At 49.3% G+C, this 21,074-nt stretch overlaps 1 protein-coding gene across 9 annotated transcripts in view; it reads right to left on the reverse strand.

Annotated features, from left to right (window-relative positions):
• Positions 1-21,074, reverse strand: part of RAP1GAP2 (RAP1 GTPase activating protein 2) — a 219,175-nt gene that overhangs the window by 23,896 nt on the left and 174,205 nt on the right. For all 9 annotated transcript variants that reach the window (XM_045164911.1, XM_045164909.1, XM_045164906.1 and 6 more), the window contains 7 exons: positions 19,057-19,140; positions 14,107-14,207; positions 11,338-11,467; positions 8,112-8,267; positions 2,671-2,742; positions 2,080-2,166; positions 589-723 (listed from right to left, as the gene is read on the reverse strand). In XM_045164911.1, coding sequence (XP_045020846.1) covers positions 589-723; positions 2,080-2,166; positions 2,671-2,742; positions 8,112-8,267; positions 11,338-11,467; positions 14,107-14,207; positions 19,057-19,140 — 765 coding nt within the window. The remainder of the gene's footprint in view (positions 1-588; positions 724-2,079; positions 2,167-2,670; positions 2,743-8,111; positions 8,268-11,337; positions 11,468-14,106; positions 14,208-19,056; positions 19,141-21,074) is intronic.

Here is a 21,074-nt window from a genome sequence, read left to right on the forward strand (position 1 = left end):
GAACACTTCCAGAGACAGGAGGTTCACTACTTATTTTAGTAGCACTCTCTGGTTAGAAAAGTCTCCACTTTGCAAAGTCCACAAGGACTTGCCTGTAACTCCATCCCACCAGCCCTGGCCAGGTTCTCCACTGCCCTGCCAGTTGGAAACAACCCTTGCAGTCTCCCACACTGGCTGCCAGAGACCCCTAGGGCTTGTGTCCTTGCCTCTGCTATCCTGCCCTGGCATCCCCGACCACAGAAAGAGGCAGATGAAAGCAGTAATGTTCTTATTTTGCACAGGCTCTTCTCCTGCTGCTAACGCTTCCCCTGTCTCTGCCTACCAGACCAGGCCAGGAGGAGATGATACAGATCAAAGAAAGGAGGTAGAAGACGGCCAGAGACACTGTTGGTGCTCTGACTGCTCACATTCCCCGATGCCCCTGCCCTCTGCAAACACCTGTGATGCCCCTGCTGCCTGCCCCCCTCTGGCTGGCACTTGGGCTCTGGGGTCAGGATCACGAGGACTTTGTCCTGCTGTCTTCCGGGGGTCCCCCCCCCACACACACCTCGCTGCCCTAGCAATAGCCAGCCACTCTTGTGTCTGTACCTTAAAAGACTCCAGGAATCCCCCATGGCCCCCATTCTCAAACTTGTCCTCTTCTGGGCCCAGTCCCAGCATGGCCTGAGTGTGGGCATGGAGTTCATCATGAAGGTTGTCCAGGAGGGCGGCCCTCGTCCGGTCCTGGAAGGGAAAAGGGGCGTTGTGAAGCTGGCACTGGTGGCAGAGGCGTGCCCTCTCCCTGGGGGGATCCAGACACCTGGCCCAAGGGCTGCTATTCTGATCAATTGCATCCGGGCGACCGTGTGGACCTACCTCCTGTCTGGGCTCCACACTCACAAATGCTGCAGCTAACTCAGGCCTTCTGCCCTCTACCCTCTGCCCCTTTTCCCTGGACCATCCTGCCCTCCCACGGCTCTGCCCTGATGACTCCCTGCCCAGATCTCTGCCCCAGGCGCCACCTCCATGTACCCAACTACCCAGAGCTCTTCTCCATCCAAATGTTTATCCAGGGCCATGTATATAGCCTTCATTGTCAGGGGCAGGGCGGGGGGCCGCAGTGGAGGGAGGGCATTCACACGGACCAGAACAGGCTCTTCCAGCAACCTAGCCTTTGTGAGCACCTCCAAATAGCAGGTCTAGATAGAGCCCATCTCCAGTGGTCCCCATGTTAGCAAAGAGCCCAAGCCAAAGGCTCAAGAGCCACCTCACAAACCCACTTCCCCATACCCTTATAAACATCATGTCTTTCTGATTCTAACCATGTCCTAGGCCCAGTATAAGCAGCTGTCACTATGTCTTTTGGACTCCCATAATAGCTTCTAACTGGCCACCCTTCCTGCCCTCCTCCCCTTCAATCTCCCCTCTCTCCCACACCCTCCTGTATTTTATTAGGGCCCCATCACCTCTAGCTGGAAGTCTTTCTTGATCTGACCCCCTAGCATTGCCAAAGGGGCCTCCCACCATTCCAGACTCCACATGAATGCTTAGGCCACATTCAATCCTCTAGAGTCATGCTCACAAAGTCATGCTCTGAATCTGCTTGGCCTTTGCTCATGCTCTTTGTTTCTCATGCCTGGCATAACGATTCTCATTCTTTCTTCCCGGCAAAAGATTTATCAGATATCCAGATTCAGCAGCTCAAGGGCCACTTCCTCCAAGAAGCCTTCCCTGAACACACCCTCCGTTCCCCAGATGCAGAAGAGGCCTCAGTACCGGCCTCCATCACAGTCCAGTGCACTGCATCCTACCTGTGTCCCACCAGCCTACAAGCTCTTTAAGGACAGAAACTCTGTCTCCAGGACCCCAGGGAACAGAAGAGAGTCCAACACACAGTAGGTGCTGATCAGGGAATGGCTGACTAGACCTAAAGTGTGGATGGAGTTCCCACAAGAAGAGTGAGCTCCATACCAGCACAAGGCTGAAGGCTCTGAGGGGCAAAGATGGTGCTTCCCCATCTTAAACAGCCCCCAAGAACAAACCCCCCCAAGAAAAGGCTACCCGGGAGGGCAGGAGGAAAATCAGAAACCACGCTCTCACCTCCAGCTTCGCAAACTTGTCCGACTTGCAGCAAGCGTTCTCCGCGTTGGTGAGCTTGGTGAGCAGAAACTCCCTAAACTCCGGGCCCTGGAACAGACAAGACATCCCACCCTTATAGCTGTTGTTGCCCAAGGGGTTTCAGCCACAGGAAGTGGTAGGCAGAATAGAGGGTTTGGGAAGAGCCCCTCAAAGGTCTGACACTTCATCGTCTCTAGCCCAGCCAAAGCCCACCTGCTAAGATACCAACGCAGAAACCAGCTTCCCCGGGGCTGGGAAACCAACCCTCACACCCCACAGTGGCATTTCCATGACAGCAAGCCATCTGTGCCCAGGGCTCCTGGGACTGGATCATGGCGTAAACCCTTCTTTTGGCAGAAAGGCAACCCCAGGGTCAAACAGCCTGACGAAAGGCCCTGTGTGGGCCAGGCTGGCAGCACAAGGAGAGGTGGGGCGAGACCCCACACGAGGAGATTCCCCTGACCCTGCTGCAGGTGCTCCTGAAAGTTCCAGCCCAATTCGGCCCCCCGCACTCCCTGCCACTCAGGTGTGGGGGTCTCAGATATGAGAGGGGCAGAAAGGAGAATTTCTTACCTTCTGGAAAACAGGGGGGCTGGGCAGGGGTGGGCCGAAGGCGGGCACGTCTTCCCGTGCTGTGACTGCGACCTGAAACACAGAGGGGCGTGGTGTGGGCCAGGAGGGAGGAAACGCAGCTGAGGATGACCAGTGTTCGGAGCCCCGGTCCAGGGGGATCTACTTCCCTTCTCCCTCCACCCCTTCCGAGAATACAGTAAGGTGCCTCCTGAGCCATGGCCGGCACACCGGAGTCACTGTTCCTAGAAGCGGGGCTGGACGGCATAGAGCCATCCACATGCCCTCCTCTGCATTCCTGAGGCCGGACGCCAGACACCTGGACAGGGTTGAGGAGCAGTCTGGAACCCTAATTCTAAGGCAGTAACAAGGGCCCAGGAGATGCTATCTCATTACCTCATTCGACTGGGATGCTAACCCTACAGAGAGGACACAGGGAGGATTATTAGCCCTGGATCCCTGATGAGGAACCAGATGCCCAGAGCTGTGGAGCCAATCCTGCAAAGGCTCCAGAGATGAACCCCAGAGATGAACAGAGAATCCAAAGCTTCCCAACCCTGCTCTGGGGCTCTCTCCCACAACACTGACTCCCAAACCTGGCCAGACTTCAAAATCTCTTCAAGTGTTTAAAAATAAATACCAATGGCATGGGCTCCACCCTGAACCTACTGAATCAGCAGCTCTGGGGTGAAGCCAGGAGTCTGTAACTATTCGAACGCACCTAAGAGTTTCTGTGCTGTCGGTGGACTGGTGTTCGGGAGCCCTGGTCTCAGATACAAAGCGTCGGTGAGACTAGGTGAGGCTTGAACTAACAGAGCACCAGAGCCCAGGCTGGGAGTCCTAATTCTAAGGCAGTAACAAGAGCCCAGGAGATGCTATCTCATTACCTCATTCGACTGGGGTGCTAACTCTACAGAGAGGACACAGGGAGGCTGGGAATTAGGGGTGGGGGGACACCAAGGTGCTCTGCATGGGGGTGTCCCAGGCTCTGGGTAGGGTGTGCACCTCCGGCCCGCCTGCTGAGCAGGAACTTGATGAGAGGGGGCACCGAGGTGTTCTGGGGTCTCCCAGGCCCGGGACAGGCCCCACGCCTGCACCTCTCCTCCACCTCTGCACGGAGGTGCCCTGGTTTCACCTCCAGAGAGGCTGCAGGCCTCTCTGGAGACTCTGCCCTCTCCCATCCCCTGGCGGCTGCTGACGTGAGCCCAGTGCTGGTCCGCCGCCAGCCTCCCGGGCCTGTGAAGTAGGGCAGATGCAGAGAGTCTGCCAGGCGGGGTGAGCAGGCAGCTCGGAGCCTGGCCAAGCAAAGGTCCTGCCAGGGTCTGGAGGGGCGGGAGCCAGAGAGGGCCGGTCGATATGACTTTCTCTCCCCAAGCGCAGGGCTGTCCTTGCAGCTGCCGCCACTCCCACCCCCCACCCCTGCAGTGCCCCGAGTCAGGAAATGGTGTGTGTTTGACTGACGTGATTTCTGGCTGGTTCCAGCCGCCGAACTGTTCCCACTCCACTACCCACCGTGCACCCATGGCACAAGTCAAGAATTCCACCCGTGGAGCCAAAACTGGGGGGAGGGGAGGGGAAGGCCACTGAGGAGCTACTGACGGAGATGATGCCAGAGGCCAGGCTCAGCTCTCCCTTCTTCCCATCCCATGCCCGCTCCTTCTCAGGCGTGCATTATAGCGGTCTGTGCTGACGGGGGAAGACGCGCTCTTAAACCCACCCCAGTCGCCCAGCCAGACAAGCCCACGGAAAGGAGAGAGGAGCCTTCCTTTGACGGCCATTCTCGACCCCACATGCTCCATCTCCTGACCCTTTTCCAGCCAAACGTCCGAGCCTCTGTTGTTCCCTCTTCCTGGGGACGGTTGAGTTGAAAGCAGAAGCTGCCTAAACACAACCTCACCTTCCTGTTTTCTAAATCCAGCCAAGGCCTCCCTGCAGGGGTGGGGGCAGGGCTCAGAAGGAGAGAGGCAGCAGGTGACTCTGGGGAGAGACTCTTCAGGACTAGAAAGCGGAAGGAGGCATGGGCCTGTGGGTAACAAGGATGTGCCAGGGAGGCGGGGAGCCTCCAGGGACTTCAGGCTTACTAAGATCCTGTCTGTCCAAGTGTGGCCTGGAAGCCTTAGGGGACCACAAGGTTGCCCAAGCAACAGACCAGTAGTGAAGGGAAGCAGGTACACAGATAGCAGCCCACCCCTGTGGTCTGCTTCACACAAGATTCCTGACGCTTTTGCAGAACTTGAAGAGTCTGGGAGGGGAGGGACTCCTAATGATGGTTCAGCTGGAGTTTCAAGTTAGCAGGTTAAGGATGAAATTCACATGTGAAACACACTCCAATGTGATGTTTCATGTTTCTGGGACTCACACCCCAGGTCGTGAGTCCATGTTCCCATGTGCCCTGACAGCTCTGGGATGAAGACCACAGTCAGACAGGGACAGGACTCCAGCTCCACTGTCTCCATGCTTGGTGGCTTCAGGCCTTATGAGATGCAAGCTCTCAGCTTCAATCTGCCTGCCTGTAAAACAGGGCTAATGGAAGCCTTCCTGGCTTGGGAGAACTCAAGAAGACTGCTTTCGGGGGCCGAGCACAGTGTCCAGCAAGATCAGATGCCCCGGAAAGGGGTAACCATTTTCACTCGAAGCTTTCAATATTTCCCATGCTGTCTAATAAAGGACACCTGAAATACTACAGAGTTCTCCCAAACCACTTCTTAATCCACACACACGCCCGTCTTTCTCAACTCCCCCTACTTCCCCTGCTCAGCATATCAGAACTACTCCAACTTCCTCATTTCACACAGAAGGCAACAGAGACCCAGAGAGGGAAGGAACGACCCCAGGTCACACAGCAGTCAGAGGCAGGGCCAGGACCAAACCCCGGATCTCAGAGCTTCTCAGTGTGGGGACCTTTCCTGCCTATTTCCACCTCTGTCCTTCACCCCTTCCTCTTTCCTGTTGTTTGTCCTCCCCAGTGGGGCCCCTGGGGCACTGCTCAGCCCCCAGGGAAATCTGAGCCTCCTTTGCCATAGTCCCTAGGCCCGCAGGGGTGACACTGGGACCCCCTGAAGGATCTAACCATGTCCTCAGTTTGCCCATCACTGGAGTGCTGCTGGGGGCGTGGATGGACAAAGCTTTGGGGAACACCGTGAAAGGCTAATCCTCCTGCCTGCCCCGCCCCTTCCCTGGACCCAGCCCCCAGCTCACAGGTCTTGCCTTCTGGCTTCAGTTCTGTCTGGCAGGTGGAGGCTGAGGTCCCACATTCCATGTGCAGCCCCCCTGTCCTTATGAGCTCTGGTTCTCACCCTCTCCCTGAGGACAGTGCGTTTCCCAGGACCAGAGACTGTGGCTGGGGAGACTTGGTTTATAAAGACTTCCAGCATCACCATTGGAGGTGGGGTGGTACTTTCCTGGATCTCTGATGTTTTTTCTGCCTTCTATTTTCCCATTCTGCTAAAGCTCTTGGAAACTGAAGAGCCAGTTAGCTGAACCCCATTTCCTATCAGGAACTATAAGCAGATACAAAACATCTACAAGAGGCTTCATTCGGCCAGTAGACGAGCCATATGTACATATAATGACTGAATGGCAGGGCCTGGGAGCCCTCCTCTTCCACATCTCTGAGGCGCCTTCTCGGCCTCCACTGGCTATTAGAAGACCCAGGTGGCTGTCTGAGCGTCCCGATGGTTGAACTGCACTCACGGCCTCTTCTGTCCCTTCCCTGAAACTATTTTTTATGTCACTTCCAAGTGACACGGCAGGCCCTGAATGAGAACACTTACCTCCACCGAGAAATTAATCAAGCCACTGTTTGAAGTGACCGCCCGTGTCAGTCAAAGCCCTCAAGGAAACACCCAAACCATGGCTTCTCCAACTTTTCAGCTAAAACTGCTCAACACCAGAAGAGGATTGAATGTGGGCATGTAAAGGAATCAGCTTTTCTCAACAAGAGAGAGTTGGGGGGGTGGGCTTTGTTTTATTCTGAAGCCTCCTATTTGGCTTTAAAGCCGATGTGAATTTTGTACTTAATACACTTGGGTTTGTACTAGTATAAAAATTATATAACATGATTATATAACAGCATTTTTCTTTCCCAAAATATTCAGGCAAAATTGATACCGTGTAAAGATGGCTAGGACGTGCTATGGCCTCAGGAACCCCAGAGACCAGCGCTGGCCTCAGCTACTATAGAGAAAACAGAGACTTCCCTGGTGGCACAGTGGATAAGAATCCGCCTGCCAAGCAGGGGAGACGGGTTCGATCCTTGGTCTGGGAAGATTCCACATGTTGCGGAACAACCAAGCCCATGCACCACGACTTTTGAGCCTGTGCTCTGGAGTCCACAAGCCACAGCTACTGAGCCTGTGTGCCACGGCTCCTGAAGCCCTCCCGCCCTACAGGCCGTGCTCCACAACGAGAAGCCACTGCAATGAGAAGCCTGCACATCGCAACGGAGAGTCGCCTCTGCTCGCCGCAACTAGAGAAAGCAGGAGGTCATCAACAAAGACCCAGCGCAACCAAAAATAAATATAAACAAATGTACAGGAAACATTTCAGGCCTACGGTTTCCTTTTCCCAGGCTCCTTTTCCCTCTCCCTTACAACAGTAAGGGAGAGCTTGGAGCTCTCTGAGAATTTGAGCTGTGGCCTCTCTCCCCAGAAAACACAAAGAAGCATGTGAACTCAACATTTTGACCTTATCTACAAGGAGTTCAAAGACTCAAACATCCACGTTAAAAACTCTGCCCCAGTCTATCTCCCTAGGATCCCAGGCATCCCAACACCACTGTGATATAGAGAAACTGTTACCCAGGGAGTTGGACTCATTCCTCACAGAGAAGCGAAGGAGAGGGTTAGCAACACAGCCATCAGGAGCGGGTAAGGTGAGGGCAGCTGAGGCTCAGCTACATCCCCAAGGATTCTGAGCCAATGCGTCAGGAGGCTTAGACCCAGATGCTCACAACCCCCTGTGAGTCTTCAAATGGAGATCATTTGCCCAGAATGGCTAAATCAGAGGGCCCACCCAGGGGCCAGGGTCTACCAGGCCCCCTGCTCTCCACCCTTCTCACCATGAACATCTCTCCTTTTTCTTTCTTCCCTTTGTTTGTTACCACCCTCCTTCCTCTCCCCTTTCCTGACAGTCCTCTCCCCTTTTTCTCTTTCACTCTTCTCTGTCTCTTCCCCGCTCCAGGAAACAGCACTACCAGATTCCAGGTAGGGACACAGGGAGCTCTTCAACCCCTGAGTTAGAGGTTGGGAAGCCCAGGGGCAGCAAGATGGATGCGGTGACTTCAGAAGGCGCTCTCCAAGAGTCTCGCTCCCGAATCCCAGAAACCCAAGAATTCATGGGAAATCTATCACATTTTTGGAGAATGGTCTGAGGAGCCATGAAGCCCTGGTGTTCCTCGATATTACTGATTCTACGTCCTTCCTCCAACGGGACTTTCTCCTTACCTTGTAGGATGGGGGCTCTGTGCCCGGGTTCTCGGCCTGCACGACAATGTAGGCATGTAAGAAGTTGGAGGCAATCATGTCTGGGACAAACGGTGTGTTTTCTTCTTGGAAGATGATGGCCACAATGTCATTCCCAATGTGTCTCTTTCTCTGGAGCTAAACAAAAAGGTTTCCATTATTCTAAGCCAGTAAGAACATCCTGAAAACAGAACTGGTCTATATAGGAAATTCCTCATTATTCTATCTTTATACAGAAACCCTAGAACATGGAGACCTCTCTCTCCAGGGAGCTTTTTCTTTCAATCTTTAGAAGCCACTAAAAAGGAAAAAAATGAGAAAAATGCCTAAGTTGTCAGAACCAAGCTCTACAGCATGTAGAGTTAGCCCTGACTCAGGACTCAGGGAAAATGGTTAAAAAGTGAGGCTGGGTTTTGCCCTCAGAGAGCTCACAATTGACCTGGGAGGGACACAAACACTGGTGGAGCCACCTGAGAACACTAACAAAGGCGCTAACAAAGCGAGTTAGGGGCAGGGGGAGAAGGGGACGACAGAGGATGAGATGGCTGGATGGCATCACCGACTCGATGGACATGTGTTTGAGTAAATTCCAGGAGTTGGCGATGGACAGGGAGGCCTGGCATGCTGTGATTTGTGGGGTCATAAAGAGTTGGACACGACTGAGCAACTGAACTGAACTGAACTGAAATCAGTCACCACCCACAAAGTGCCTGATACTATGGGGGCAGAGAAGGGGGCAAAGTCAGAGGCCTAATGGTAATCTGAGAAGACTTCCTGGAAGAGGAGATTGGGAGAGAAGGGAGCACTTGATGGAAATGTGGATGCGCGGGAAGGAGGGGCCAGAGGGAGAAGAACCAGGCTTAGAGAAATATGGACAACCTGGCTTGGTGACAGTCGTGGGGGAGAGAAAAATCTGACCCCGATTTAGGATCCCAGGTTCTGCCAGGTGCTGGCACAGGAGCGCTCAATCACCAAGCACCTACTGTGTGCCAGGAACCATGCTGGGCTGTTCACACGCATGATTTCAAATGTTGAGGCCCTCCTGTACACCAAATCCTGGCTCGGTACTTATCTAGCTTTGTTCCTTTATTAAGCACCTACTGCATGCAAACTACATTTCCCATTGAGTTTCCCACTTACTGAGCACCTGCTGTATACTGAGCCCCGCGCTGGGCACTTTTACAAATCGTCTCACTTATTCCACACACATCATCCTATTTCTTCAGATGAAAAATTAATATCCATTCAGTCCTTGCTGAGAGTCAAGCTCTGTGCACGTCCCACTCAACAGAGGAGACACTGAGAGCAAGACAGGCAGAGAACAGCCCTCAGTCTTAGGCTGGGGCGAGAGGTGAGGGGGCCGTGAAGGAACAGAGGTGAAGGTAAAACACAGCAAAAATCTAGCTTGGAATCAAAAGGAGTCCTGCTCCTGTTTGCTTCTGGAACATTCAGTAGTTATTTTAGAGCCAAATCACAGTCTCCTTTGCCAATTTCCTTTTTTCCTAAGAAGCCAGGCACTATGTTTATAATATCACATCTGTGCTCCCTCCTGGGTTCCCTGCTCAGAAACAAAAGAGTCCGAGGCTGGTGAAAGGCCCAAGTTCCTTCCTTATCTGCCTAGAGACTAAAATGGTACAAACGGTGGGACGGGGCCAACGGGGCCACCGCAGGCACCAGCTACTGGTTTCAGGGCTCAGGGAGGAAGAAAGGTAGGTCGGACATTCCCTGGCGGTCCAGTGGTTAGGACTCTGGGCTCTCCCTGCCAAGGGCCCGAGTTCCATCCCCAGTCAGGGAACTAAGATCCTGCACGCCGCAGAGCATGGCCAAAATAAGTAAATAAATAAACAAAATGACTATTTCTCTATTTTACCATCAAAACAACTCCTCTTAAAAAAATTTAAAAAAAAAAAAACATGATTTGCAGGGCAGGAATAGAGATGCAGGTGTAGAAAGTAGACTTGTGGACCTAGCATGGGAAGGAGAGGGTGGGCCAAATTGGGAGAGTAGCGTTGACATATACATGCTACCTCACGTATAAACTTGATAACTAGCAGGAAGCTGCTGTGTAGCACAGGGAGCTCAGCTTGGTGCTCTGTGCTGACCTAGACGGGTGGCACGGAGAGGGGGAGGTGGGAGGGAGGCCCTGAGAGAGGGGTCACGTGTATACTATGGCTGATTCATGTTGTTGTACAGCAGAAACTAACACAGCACTGTAAAGCAACTATCCTCCGATTAAAAATAACTTTTTTAAAAAACTGGGAGAATATCTTTATGACTTGAGAAAAGGCAAATATTTCTTAGCCAAGATACCAAAAATGCATTAAAATTTTAAAGCAGTAAATTCAAAGCTACACATCATTAAATTTTAAAATGTTGCTTGTCAAAGAACTTTAAAAAAAAATCAATAAATCACAACCTGGAAAAAACATAATAAAAAATAAATAAAGTAACAAAACTAAAAAAAGGCCAGGTCCTCCCTGAGGACATGCAACCGTCTGTGCAGCAAACGAGAGGGAAAGAGGGAACACGTGTGAAGCACAGTCTCATCCAGGGTCTTCCAGTCAAGCCAAAGGCTGGATTCCTGCCCACGGCAGGTGCACTGAGAGGTGAGGCTGTGGGATTAGAAAAGCTGTAGCAGGGTGGGGGGGTGTCTCGTGCAGTAACCAGCGTTACTTCTCTGGGCCAGAAAAGTGGGCAGTGAACAGCTGCGAGGTAGGAAGTCTGCCACAAGCCAGGCATTGTACTGATTCGTGGTATAACCCCCATCTTACAGATGAGATGAATGAGACCACGAGGTTACCAGCTTGCCCAGGTCACAAAGCCCTGAGGTGGCAGAGCTGGCTCCAAGCTGCCACGTGCAGACCCCACCATATACTCATTCATCACCACTCTCCACGATCAGGGCACCTGGGCTTTGCTCCCAACTCTGTCCCTATCACCTGGGAAACAGTCTTTTAACTACTGTTTCCCCATCAGTCACAGAGGGGTATCCAAGAACTCTGTCCTGCCTCCACGCAGGCTGCTGACCTGCGGCCTCGGTGTGACAGTGCAGTAGGACAGGCTTTGATAAGAGGAACAGAGTTGAACAGACAGGCCTCTGGATTATGAAAATGGGGAGAGGGGCCTTGGGCCCTGGGGGACAGCAGCCTGAATCCAGGTTTTCACCTCGCACGCCCCAGGCTCCCAAAGCCATCCTGAACACAGTTACCTGCTGGGTGTCTCCCTCGGTAAACGGCAGCTTTGTGGAGACATGGAACATGATCTCCCTGTCCCGGAATATTGTGTACACTGATTCCACACCCGTCTGTCCATGGGTCACATCCAGGCCTCCTCGGAAACTGTCAGGGAAACAGGCAGGTGGCGGCAGGGAGAGAGAGAAAAGGGAAGTGGGCGACTTGGCACGACCTTCCCTAAGGACATAGGGGCAGGAGAATGAATGGGAAGATATGGAAGAGCTGAGGGCAGAGAGACTACCATGTGGGGAAAGCAGATAACCCTCATCTGAGCAGATGAGCCCTGGTGTTCCAACCATAAATGATTATTTAGAAGACAAAGGCAGATCCTCCATTCCAAGCCTCAGCCGTGTCCCTTCCACACCATGGGAAGACGGAGGTCCAGCCACAGTTTCAGACAAATGCTGTCCCAGCTGCTAGGGGCCCCCAAGCCTGGGCATAAGCCCTTCTCTCTGCAAGGGCAGGTCTGCAGCCCTGAGCAAGGGCAGTCGGCCATCCTGATCGTGGTGAGCCCCACCTAGAGTATCCAGAGTCAGCAAGAAGAGGGGACAGATGCCTGATTTCTACCCAGTCAGTCCCAGAAGTGGAGCCCCCCCGCTACCATCGCCCCTGCCACGGCAACACTCAGCTGGGAGATATCCCAGGGGCTTCCTTCTCTGGCTACCTCCTCACAGGCAGGAAAGAAAAGTACTAAGGAACTGGGTGGGCTTCTAGGAGTTGCACCTTCTTCCTTTATAGAAACATGGCTGCTGGTCGTGATCATATTCTTCAGCAAGGGGAGTGGGATACAGGTTCCTTTAAGAAAATGAAATAAAATAGACCCTGGACATCAAGTCCTCCCCAACCCCCATACATTGCAATTCAAGCCAGAAATGTGCTCAGCCCCACATGGAGGAAAGCACAGGAGGCCGGGAGCTAGGAGCTCCACAGGTTCTAGACCGGCTTCTGCCACAAAGTCAGCACACACCCTTGGGCACATCACTTAATTTCTCCAGGCCTCAGAAAATAAAGGTACAGGGTTATATGATCGCCAGCGTCCTTTGTGATTTTAATATACTTTATCTCATCAACTGTAAGATGTTAACACTTTTTGACATTTTAACATCTCTGAAATCAAGATATATCTTATATTTTATTTTTGATGTTTTATTTATTCTGGAGGCCACTCTGTGCAGCCTCTGTGAAGCACAAGGGCTTCCCCTGTGGTTCAGCTGGTAAAGAATGCACCTGCAATGCGGGAGACCTGGGTTCAATCTCTGGGTTGGGAAGATCCTCTGGAGAAAGGAAAGGCTACCCACTCCAGTATTCTGGCCAGAGAATTCCATTGACTGTACAGTCCATGGGGTCACAAAGAGTTGGACACGACTGAGTGACTTTCACTTTCCCTGAAGCATACAGGATGTTAGTTCCCCAACCCTTGCCCCCTGGAGTGAAAGCTCAGAATCTTAACCACTGGACCAGCAGGGTAGTCCCAGGATATATCTTGTAAGGATGGCATCTTAGAGCCAATGGAAAGTGGTATAATAAGAACAGTAATAATGACATCCAGTGCTTACTCTGTGCATGAAACTGGCTTAAGTGCTTCCTGGGCATTCTCTGTGTTAATTCTTCAACAAGCTTGTAGGGTTAGTGCTATCTTTATCTTCCTTTTTATAGACAAGGAAACTGAGGTTTGCAGAGATTAAGTCCTCTTAACCTGTTGTTCAAAGTCACAGAGCTAATAAGTGGCAGGGATGAGATTTTGACCCATGTGTGACTGACTCTAGACAGCAGTGATGACCTTGAAGGGAGAGGAAGAGGGGAAAAGGGAAAAGGAGAAAGAAGAAGAGGAGAGAAGGGAGCAGAGGAAGGAAGTGATTACTGAACACCTATGCCATGCCAGGCACGGAGCTAGGTGCATTCACACATTAGGAAATCCTGTTAAGGTGGCTGTTGAGGTGGACAAATCTGAGGGTTTAGTCATGCTCCAGCCACAAAGCAAAGAATAGGTTGGCCAGGTCTGCAGGCCCTCCCCAAGTGTTGCCTTTGTCAAAGGAAATAAAGGGCTGAGCTTTCAAAGCAACTGCCCCAATATTCTCTCTGTCCACTTACAGAACCACAGGCTGTTGCACAGATTCCTACCAGAGGATTATGGTATTTGCACCAACTCTATTATTCAATTTTTTTGTGTTTTTATCTAAAATGGTCACTTCCCACCCCATACCCCCTCCTCCATAAACTACACAGGACTCTCTTTCCAGAATGCCTAGCAGGTGAATGACCTGCTCATCTGGAACAGAAGGTGGATTCATTTAACTCTCAGTTTGAGCCAACTGTAATTAGGAAGGCAAGTCTCAAGTGGAATGATTTCATCATGCATCCCAAGGGCAAAAGTCAATGCCTTGATTCAGGTCATCTGCCATTCGGGATTCTCCCCTGTACCACATGGAGAAGGAAATGGCAACCCACTCCAGTATTCTTGCTTGGAGAATCCCAAGGACAGAGGAGCCTGGTGCGCTACAGTCCATGGGGTCGCAAGAGTCGGACACGACTTAGTGACTAAACCACCACCACCACCTGTACCACAAACTCCTTAGAGATGCAATCAATGAATATTGAGCACTTACTGAAAAGTAATCCCATGTTCCTTGTGTGTATTTTTAACTCTCACATGCCCCCTCCCTGCTGAAACTCAGCTGTTAGCTCTCACCCTTCCTCTAGGGCTTCATCAATGGGGCCAGAACCATCACTTGGCTAAAACTCACCCTTTAAAGTCCTGCAGCATGATCGTGTCCCCTAGTAGTTCCAAGAACTCCTTGAAAGCTGGGCTCTCTTCATTGTTCCCAAACAGCTCCTCCTCCAGGGTCTTAAAGAGAAACAGGATCAGGGAAAAGAGTTAAGGAAAAAAAAAAAAAAGGCTTACTGATGCCACCAAGGGAGGGAATGTGGTTGTCCGGATACCTGGTCCCTTTCTCCCTTTCCCCATTCTGCACAGTCACACCCAGTGGCTCTGTCATCCTCAGGAGGAAGGACTAATGGGACTCACTCAACAGAGCTGGATTTGAGGGGCGATTAAGGAAGATTTCTATTTGAACAAGAGCTACTGCTCACTGATCACCTTAAAAAGAAAAAGGCATGACCAGTATTCAGATACCTTGATTTTTTAAAAGCTTCCAAAGTTTAATAGATAATACATTTTCCCAAGCCTATGGATACATAACCTCCAATCTAGCTAGCCATAATTTCATTGCACACTATATGATAATATTAATATGTGACTTTTTAAAGTAGTTGAGAGTTTACAAAATAATTTCACCATTGTGTCTTTACAACAACACTGTGTTGTAGGTACAGAAAATAAATTAAGTCTCAAAGGAAAAATTAAAAGGACAAAGCTGAAGGAAAGCGTTCTTAGACTTGATACCATAAACCAATCCAAAACTGAAAAATTCATAATAGGACTTCTGACAAAGGATTTATATCGAAAATATACAAAGAACTCTCAAAACTCAATAGTAATCAAAACCACAGTGAGACAGCACTTCACACTATAATCAAAAAGAAAGACAACAAGAAGTGTTGGTGAGGATATGGAAAAATCAAAACCCTCATACATCACTGGTGGGAATGTAAAATGGTGCCATTTCTTTGGAAACTAGTCTGGCAGTTACTTAAAAAGCTAAACGTGGAGTTACCATATGACCAGCAATTCCACTCCTAAGAATACATCCAAGAGACACTAAAACAACAGTTCGTACAAAAAAAAGTTTGTATACAAATGTTAATAATATTATTATTCATAATAGTCCCAGAGTGGAGACAACCCCAATGTCCATCAACTGATAAACAGATAAACAAAATGTGGTGAAAGTGACAGTCACTCAGCTGTGTCTGATTCTTTTTCGACCCCATGGACTGTAGCCTTCCAGGCCCCTCTGGCCATGGGATTCTCCAGGCAAGAAAACTGGAGTGTGCAGGCATTCCCTTCTCCAGGGGGATCTTCCCAACCCAGGGATCAAATCCGTGCCTCTCTGCATTGCAGAGTCTTTACCATCTGAGCCACCAGGGAAGCTAAAATGTGGTATATCCATACAATGGGATATAATTCAGCCATGAAAAAAGAATAAAGTACTGATTCATTGCACAACATGAATGAACCTTGAAAGCATTATGCTAAGTAAAAGAACTGACATCAAAAGCCACATATTATGATTCCATTTATGTGAAATATCCAGCAAATCCACAGAGATAGTTGAAATAGATACGTGGCTGACAGGAGCTACAGAGAATGGGGATGATGGGAGTGACTATTAGGTATGGAGTTTCTTTTAGGCGTGATGAAACTTTTCTGTAGTTAGTGGTAATAACTGCACAATTCTGTGAATATACTACAAACCACTGAACTGTGCACTTTATTGAGATATAAGTCACATGCTGTTGTATGGTATGTCAGTTATACCTCAATAAAGCTGTTATTTAAAAATTTTAAACTCATAGTAAAAAAAAAAATCCAATTAGGAAATGGTCAAAGGACATGAACAGTCATTTCACTCAAGAGGATACACAGATGGCACATATGATGTTCAAATGAGAAAAGATGTTCACTGTTATTAGCCATTGTGCTTGTGAATGTGCTTAGTCGCTCAGTGTGTCCAGCTCTTTGTGACCCCACAGACTGTAGCTCGTCAGGCTCCTCTGTCCACGGGACTTCCCAGGCAAGAATACTGGAGTCAGTCGCCATTTCCTCCTCCAGGGGATCGTCCCGACCCAGAGATCAAACCCGTGTCTCCAGGACTGCAGGCAGATTCCTTACCCGCTGAGCCATCAGGGAAGCCCCATCGTTAGCCATTAGAGAGGTGCCAATTAAAACCATACTGAGATCTCACCACACATCTACTGGAATGGCTAAAATGCGAAATAGTAGCAGCACCAAATGCTGGCAAGGAGGTAGAGAAAATGCATCACTCACACATTGCTGGTAGGAATGTAAAACGGAACCACCATGCTAGAAAACAGCTTGGTAGTTTCTTATAAAACTAAACATATAATCACCACACACCCAGGCAATTGTCTTCCTAAATATTTATCCCAGAGAAATGAAAACTTCTGCTCACATAAAGAACTGTATATAAATGTTCACAGTGGCTTTATTCATAATAGCCCCAAACTGAAGACAGCCCAGCTGTCTGCCCCTCAGTGGGTGAATGGTTGCACAGGCTGTGGTTGTTGTTAGTTGCTAAGTCACGTCCAGCTCTTTTGTGAACCCATGGACTGTAGCCCGCCAGGCTCCTCTGTCCATGGGATTTCAAAGGCAAGAATATTGGAGCGGGTTGCCGTTTCCTTCTCCAGGGGACCTTCCCGACCCAGGGATTGAACCCACATCTCCTGCACTGGTAGGAGAATTCTTTACCACTGAGCCACCTGGGAAGTACGGTATAGGTGCAATTAAAAAAAACAGAAGAGTAGACTGATATGATCTTGGATATGGTTTGTAAATGTCTAAAGTTTGAGAAACAATGCTCTCTAGCAGGGGCCAGCAGACTATGTCCCGAGGTGCCAAGTCTGGCCTGCTGCCTGTTTTATAAATAAAGTTTTACTGGAACACGGCCAGGCCAATTCATTTAATATTGTCTGTGACTCCTTCTGTACTACAGAGGTAGGGTTGAATAGCTGCAACACAAACAGTATCGCCCGAGAAGTCTAAAGTATTTACTGTCTGGCCCTTTACAGAAAATGTTTCCCAATGCCTGATCTATCACAACTCAAGCCCAATATGCTGTCTGCCTCAGGTCAGGAAGCTAGGGTTCAGTAGAATAACCACTTCCAGGCAATGCACATCTTCTCCTGAAAAAAAAAAAACAATCTAGCTTATGCGCTGGGGTGTGTACCTCTCTCCAGGATTTAACCCTGTCTGGGATTACTGTCTTTATTTTTGTATTGGCCTTGGGCTTGATCATGCACTCAGGGAGGGGTTCCTAGTCATTGCTGTATCCGCCACAGTGCTTAGCAAAGTGCCTGACAAACAGAGAGTCAGATGGGGCTTATTTATATCCTAGGGCCAGCATAGGGCTTTCACACAACAAATGTTCATATTAATCCCTCCTAATGTAGGTTTGCAAAACAACAATCCATGTTTTTTAAGAAGAGACTTTTATCTGCCCTTGCGCCCACTCCTTGCCTCAGTCGTCAGGTACGTGAACAACATGCAGACTCCCTCAGATTCCTTCTCTGAGGTGGATGGTTAATGTTCAGTAATTATAATTTTGCTGGAACATTGGAGTGTAATCACCTTATGAGATCTGCTTTGGTAAATTTCACAAGCAAAGAACTTTAATTAGTGGGACTGTATTATCAGAGCTGTACAAAATAAAAATGCAATATGTGAAAATAATTAGAGCAGCTACTTGAATAATTCCCTTACATTATAAGATTCATCTGTGTCGGTCTTTCAGCTCCTCAAGCCTTCATTAATTAGAGTGTTTTTAAGCAAACACATGCCTCTTGTGGTCTAATATCTTCAGACAAGGAAGTCAGCTATCATCCAGCTGAGAAAGATGTTGTCACGCAAAAGAGATGACAGAGGTAATACTGAAAAATACTATTGACCTACCATAAGGAGGGCCAAACTTTTATTCATTCATTCAGATAACAAAGAATTGAGTGTATTTCTATAAAGTCACCGTGCTAGGTTCTTGGATGATACGAAGATGAAATGGATGTGGAACCTTCTCCCATCCAACACAGATGAGGAAATAGTGGTATGTTCAGCCGACCACTTCTCAGGATGTTAATAAATGTTCATGGTAGGAAAGATGGGAAGTTTGTGGCCACATGAGTATGGGAAATACTGAGTTCAACAAAGTTATAAAGAGTTATGTACTTTGAGGGTTCTCAGAACCTTTAAAGTATTCCCACACAACTGATCCCTCCCCTCGGAACTCATTTGTTCATAGAGAACCTCACCGGACTAGTGTCTCATGGAACATACTTTGAGAAACACCATTCTGGTCAACTAAGCTCTCACGGATCACATTTTGAGAAATACCATTCTGCTCAACTAGGGTCTCAAGGAACACACTTTGAGAAACACCATTCTGGTCAACTAACTCCAAAGCAGCACATGAAGCACCCCAAGAGACAGAGAAGGATGAGCAGTGTGTACTGGTAAAAATTTTAACAACCTGCTCTCTAAAGAGAGAAAAAAACAGCTCTGGTGTTTGCCCATTTCCATGGTGTGAATACTTTCATCGTGGCTTATTGGAAGCCACCAACATGACATCAATGAACAAAGACCTGGGCAGAGAACACACACTCAATGCCAGGACACTACTCACATCTGGGGAGCAAAAGCAAATCCCCAGCGGGGAGAGTGGTGGGCAGAAAGAAAGCAGCCTTCACTAATCCATTCCCCTCCACCCTGATTTTTCTTGTGACCAACAGCCCATTGTTAAACACAAGCAGAAGTAAGCCAGGAAAAACTAGAATTCACTAAATGAAAAACTATATCGCTGTTTCAAGGATGTGCAAGCCTTTTTGAGAGCAGCAGCCTACCTTGAAGACTCTGCCACCTCCAATCTAATTCTTATGTGGACAGGATGGTTGTACTCACAATGTTTAAGAACATAATCCAGGAGCTCTTGTGTGTGGGGAATGGGAAAACAAGCATCCCCAGGGAGAAAGCACAGGCTCGAGGGATGTGGATTCGTGATGCTTACCTGCCTGGCTTTCTGGTAAATGACCCCGAATTTGAATGTGTTGTTGACGTCATGCTCGTCGTAGGACACAATCATTTGGGAGGCCTGGAATATGAGGAAATAAAAGAAATCAGATTATTAACCTGGAGGCAGAGTGAGGAGGCAGGTGGAAGGGGAAGTACCCATTTCAGTGGAGGACGGGCCCCGGTTGATATGAGATGTTCATACGTGGAGGAAGAGAAGAGATGAAGTCAAGTATGCAGTCAGGATGCAGCTCCGAAGGTCTCAGCTAGCTTCCAGCCCCTGGGCTTCCCCCAGTGATGAAACCTCTGGGTCACCCATTCCATTTCCATCTAGATCTATCAGCCAATGCCTGTGCACACAGTCCAGCAGAACACAGGGAACTGACCTGACCCCAGTGTTTTTATCTGGGGAGTAAAAAGTGAAGCTGGGACCCCAGAACCATAGTCATCAAGGATGATGCTAGCTGTAATTTCACCTCTAATCAGCAGTGTGACTTTTTTTTTGTTTTGGCTGTGCTGGATCTTCACTGCTGTGCACAGGCATTCTCTAGTTGAGGCAAGCAGGGCTTCTCTTAACTGCAGTGCATGGGCTTCTCATTGCGGCAGCTTCTCTTATTGCGGAGCACGGGCTCCAGAGCACGCCACCTTTATTATTTGTGGCACACAAGCTTAGCTGCTCTATAGCACATGGGATCTTCCTGCATAGGGGATCAAACAGGGATCGAACCCATGTTCCCTGCACTGGCAGGCAGACTCTTAATCAATGGCTGCTGCTGCTGCTGCTGCTAAGTCGCTTCAGTCGTGTCCGACTCCGTGTGACCCCATAGATGGCAGCCCACCAGGCTCCACCATCCCTGGGATTCTCCAGGCAAGAACACTGGAGTGGGTTGCCATTTCCTTCTCCAATGCATGAAAGTGAAAAGTGAAAGTGAAGTCGCTCAGTCGTGTCTGACTCTTAGCGACCCCATGGACTGCAGCCTACCAGGCTCCTCCATCCACGGGATTTTCCACTTAATCACTGAACCACCAGGGAAGTCCAGCAGAGAGATTTTCAGCAAGGCGCTGCTCCCATCCAGACTTCAATCCCCCTTATCCATAAAATGAGAGATCTCTAAGGAGGAACATACCCTAATTCAATATGCAAAGAAAAAACAAACAAAAAAGCCTGACCATTGGGTCCATCTAATTGTCTCTTGTGTTTCAAAGAGTTGGCCAGAAATACTAATCTCAAATTTTCAGTCCACAGCTTTACCTGTGCAGCTTTGATTAAAACACTTAACTTCCTTGGGCTTCAGTTTCCTTATCTCTTCAATGAAGACATGCGGCTGTGAAGATTCGGGGAAACAGGGCACACGAAGTGCAGAGCACACAGCGGCTATTAGCATCAACATCTAGGTAAACCCTCTAGAAAGATCAGAGCTGGACCAGATTGTTAGGAAAGAGAAGACTTAGTGGCTATTCTCTGCAATAAAAAGGAAAGACTCGACCACATGAGATGCTACGGGAAGAACAAACCAGGCATGACTTGTTGTCCTGAGTACGTGACCCATGTCAGCTGTCACCCCTCTCTGACACCCAGCATGTCACATCTCTCTCTGTGGCTCTCAGCTGCCTGATGAAATGGACACATCTCAGCCTCACCTGGAAGATCAGCACTGCCTGACCCCAGAGGGCGCCCCCTGACTCCCACCTGGGATGAGTCAAGGCTCGGAGCAGTTGCCCTGCCTGGGAAGAGGCACTGAGCCATGGACACCCTCCAAGGAACATTCTAAACTCTGTGAACTGTAAAAACATGCACACATCTCAGCCAGATGAACATCCCAGCCGGACGAAGCAATCCTTCCAATCTAGAAAACATGAAAATACAGCTGCTCTTCCATTATTCCCAGAACCGGAGGCTTTACAAGCTACAGAGAGAACACTACAAAAATGAGAGTCATCCATGGCTATGATTTGACAACAAAAATTGCCAAATTTGTAGTTAGGGTTTTATGATGGGGTTTTGATGTTTGGTTA

Source organism: Bubalus bubalis, chromosome 3 (assembly GCF_019923935.1).
Source record: "Bubalus bubalis isolate 160015118507 breed Murrah chromosome 3, NDDB_SH_1, whole genome shotgun sequence".
Lineage (NCBI taxonomy): Eukaryota > Metazoa > Chordata > Mammalia > Artiodactyla > Bovidae > Bubalus > Bubalus bubalis.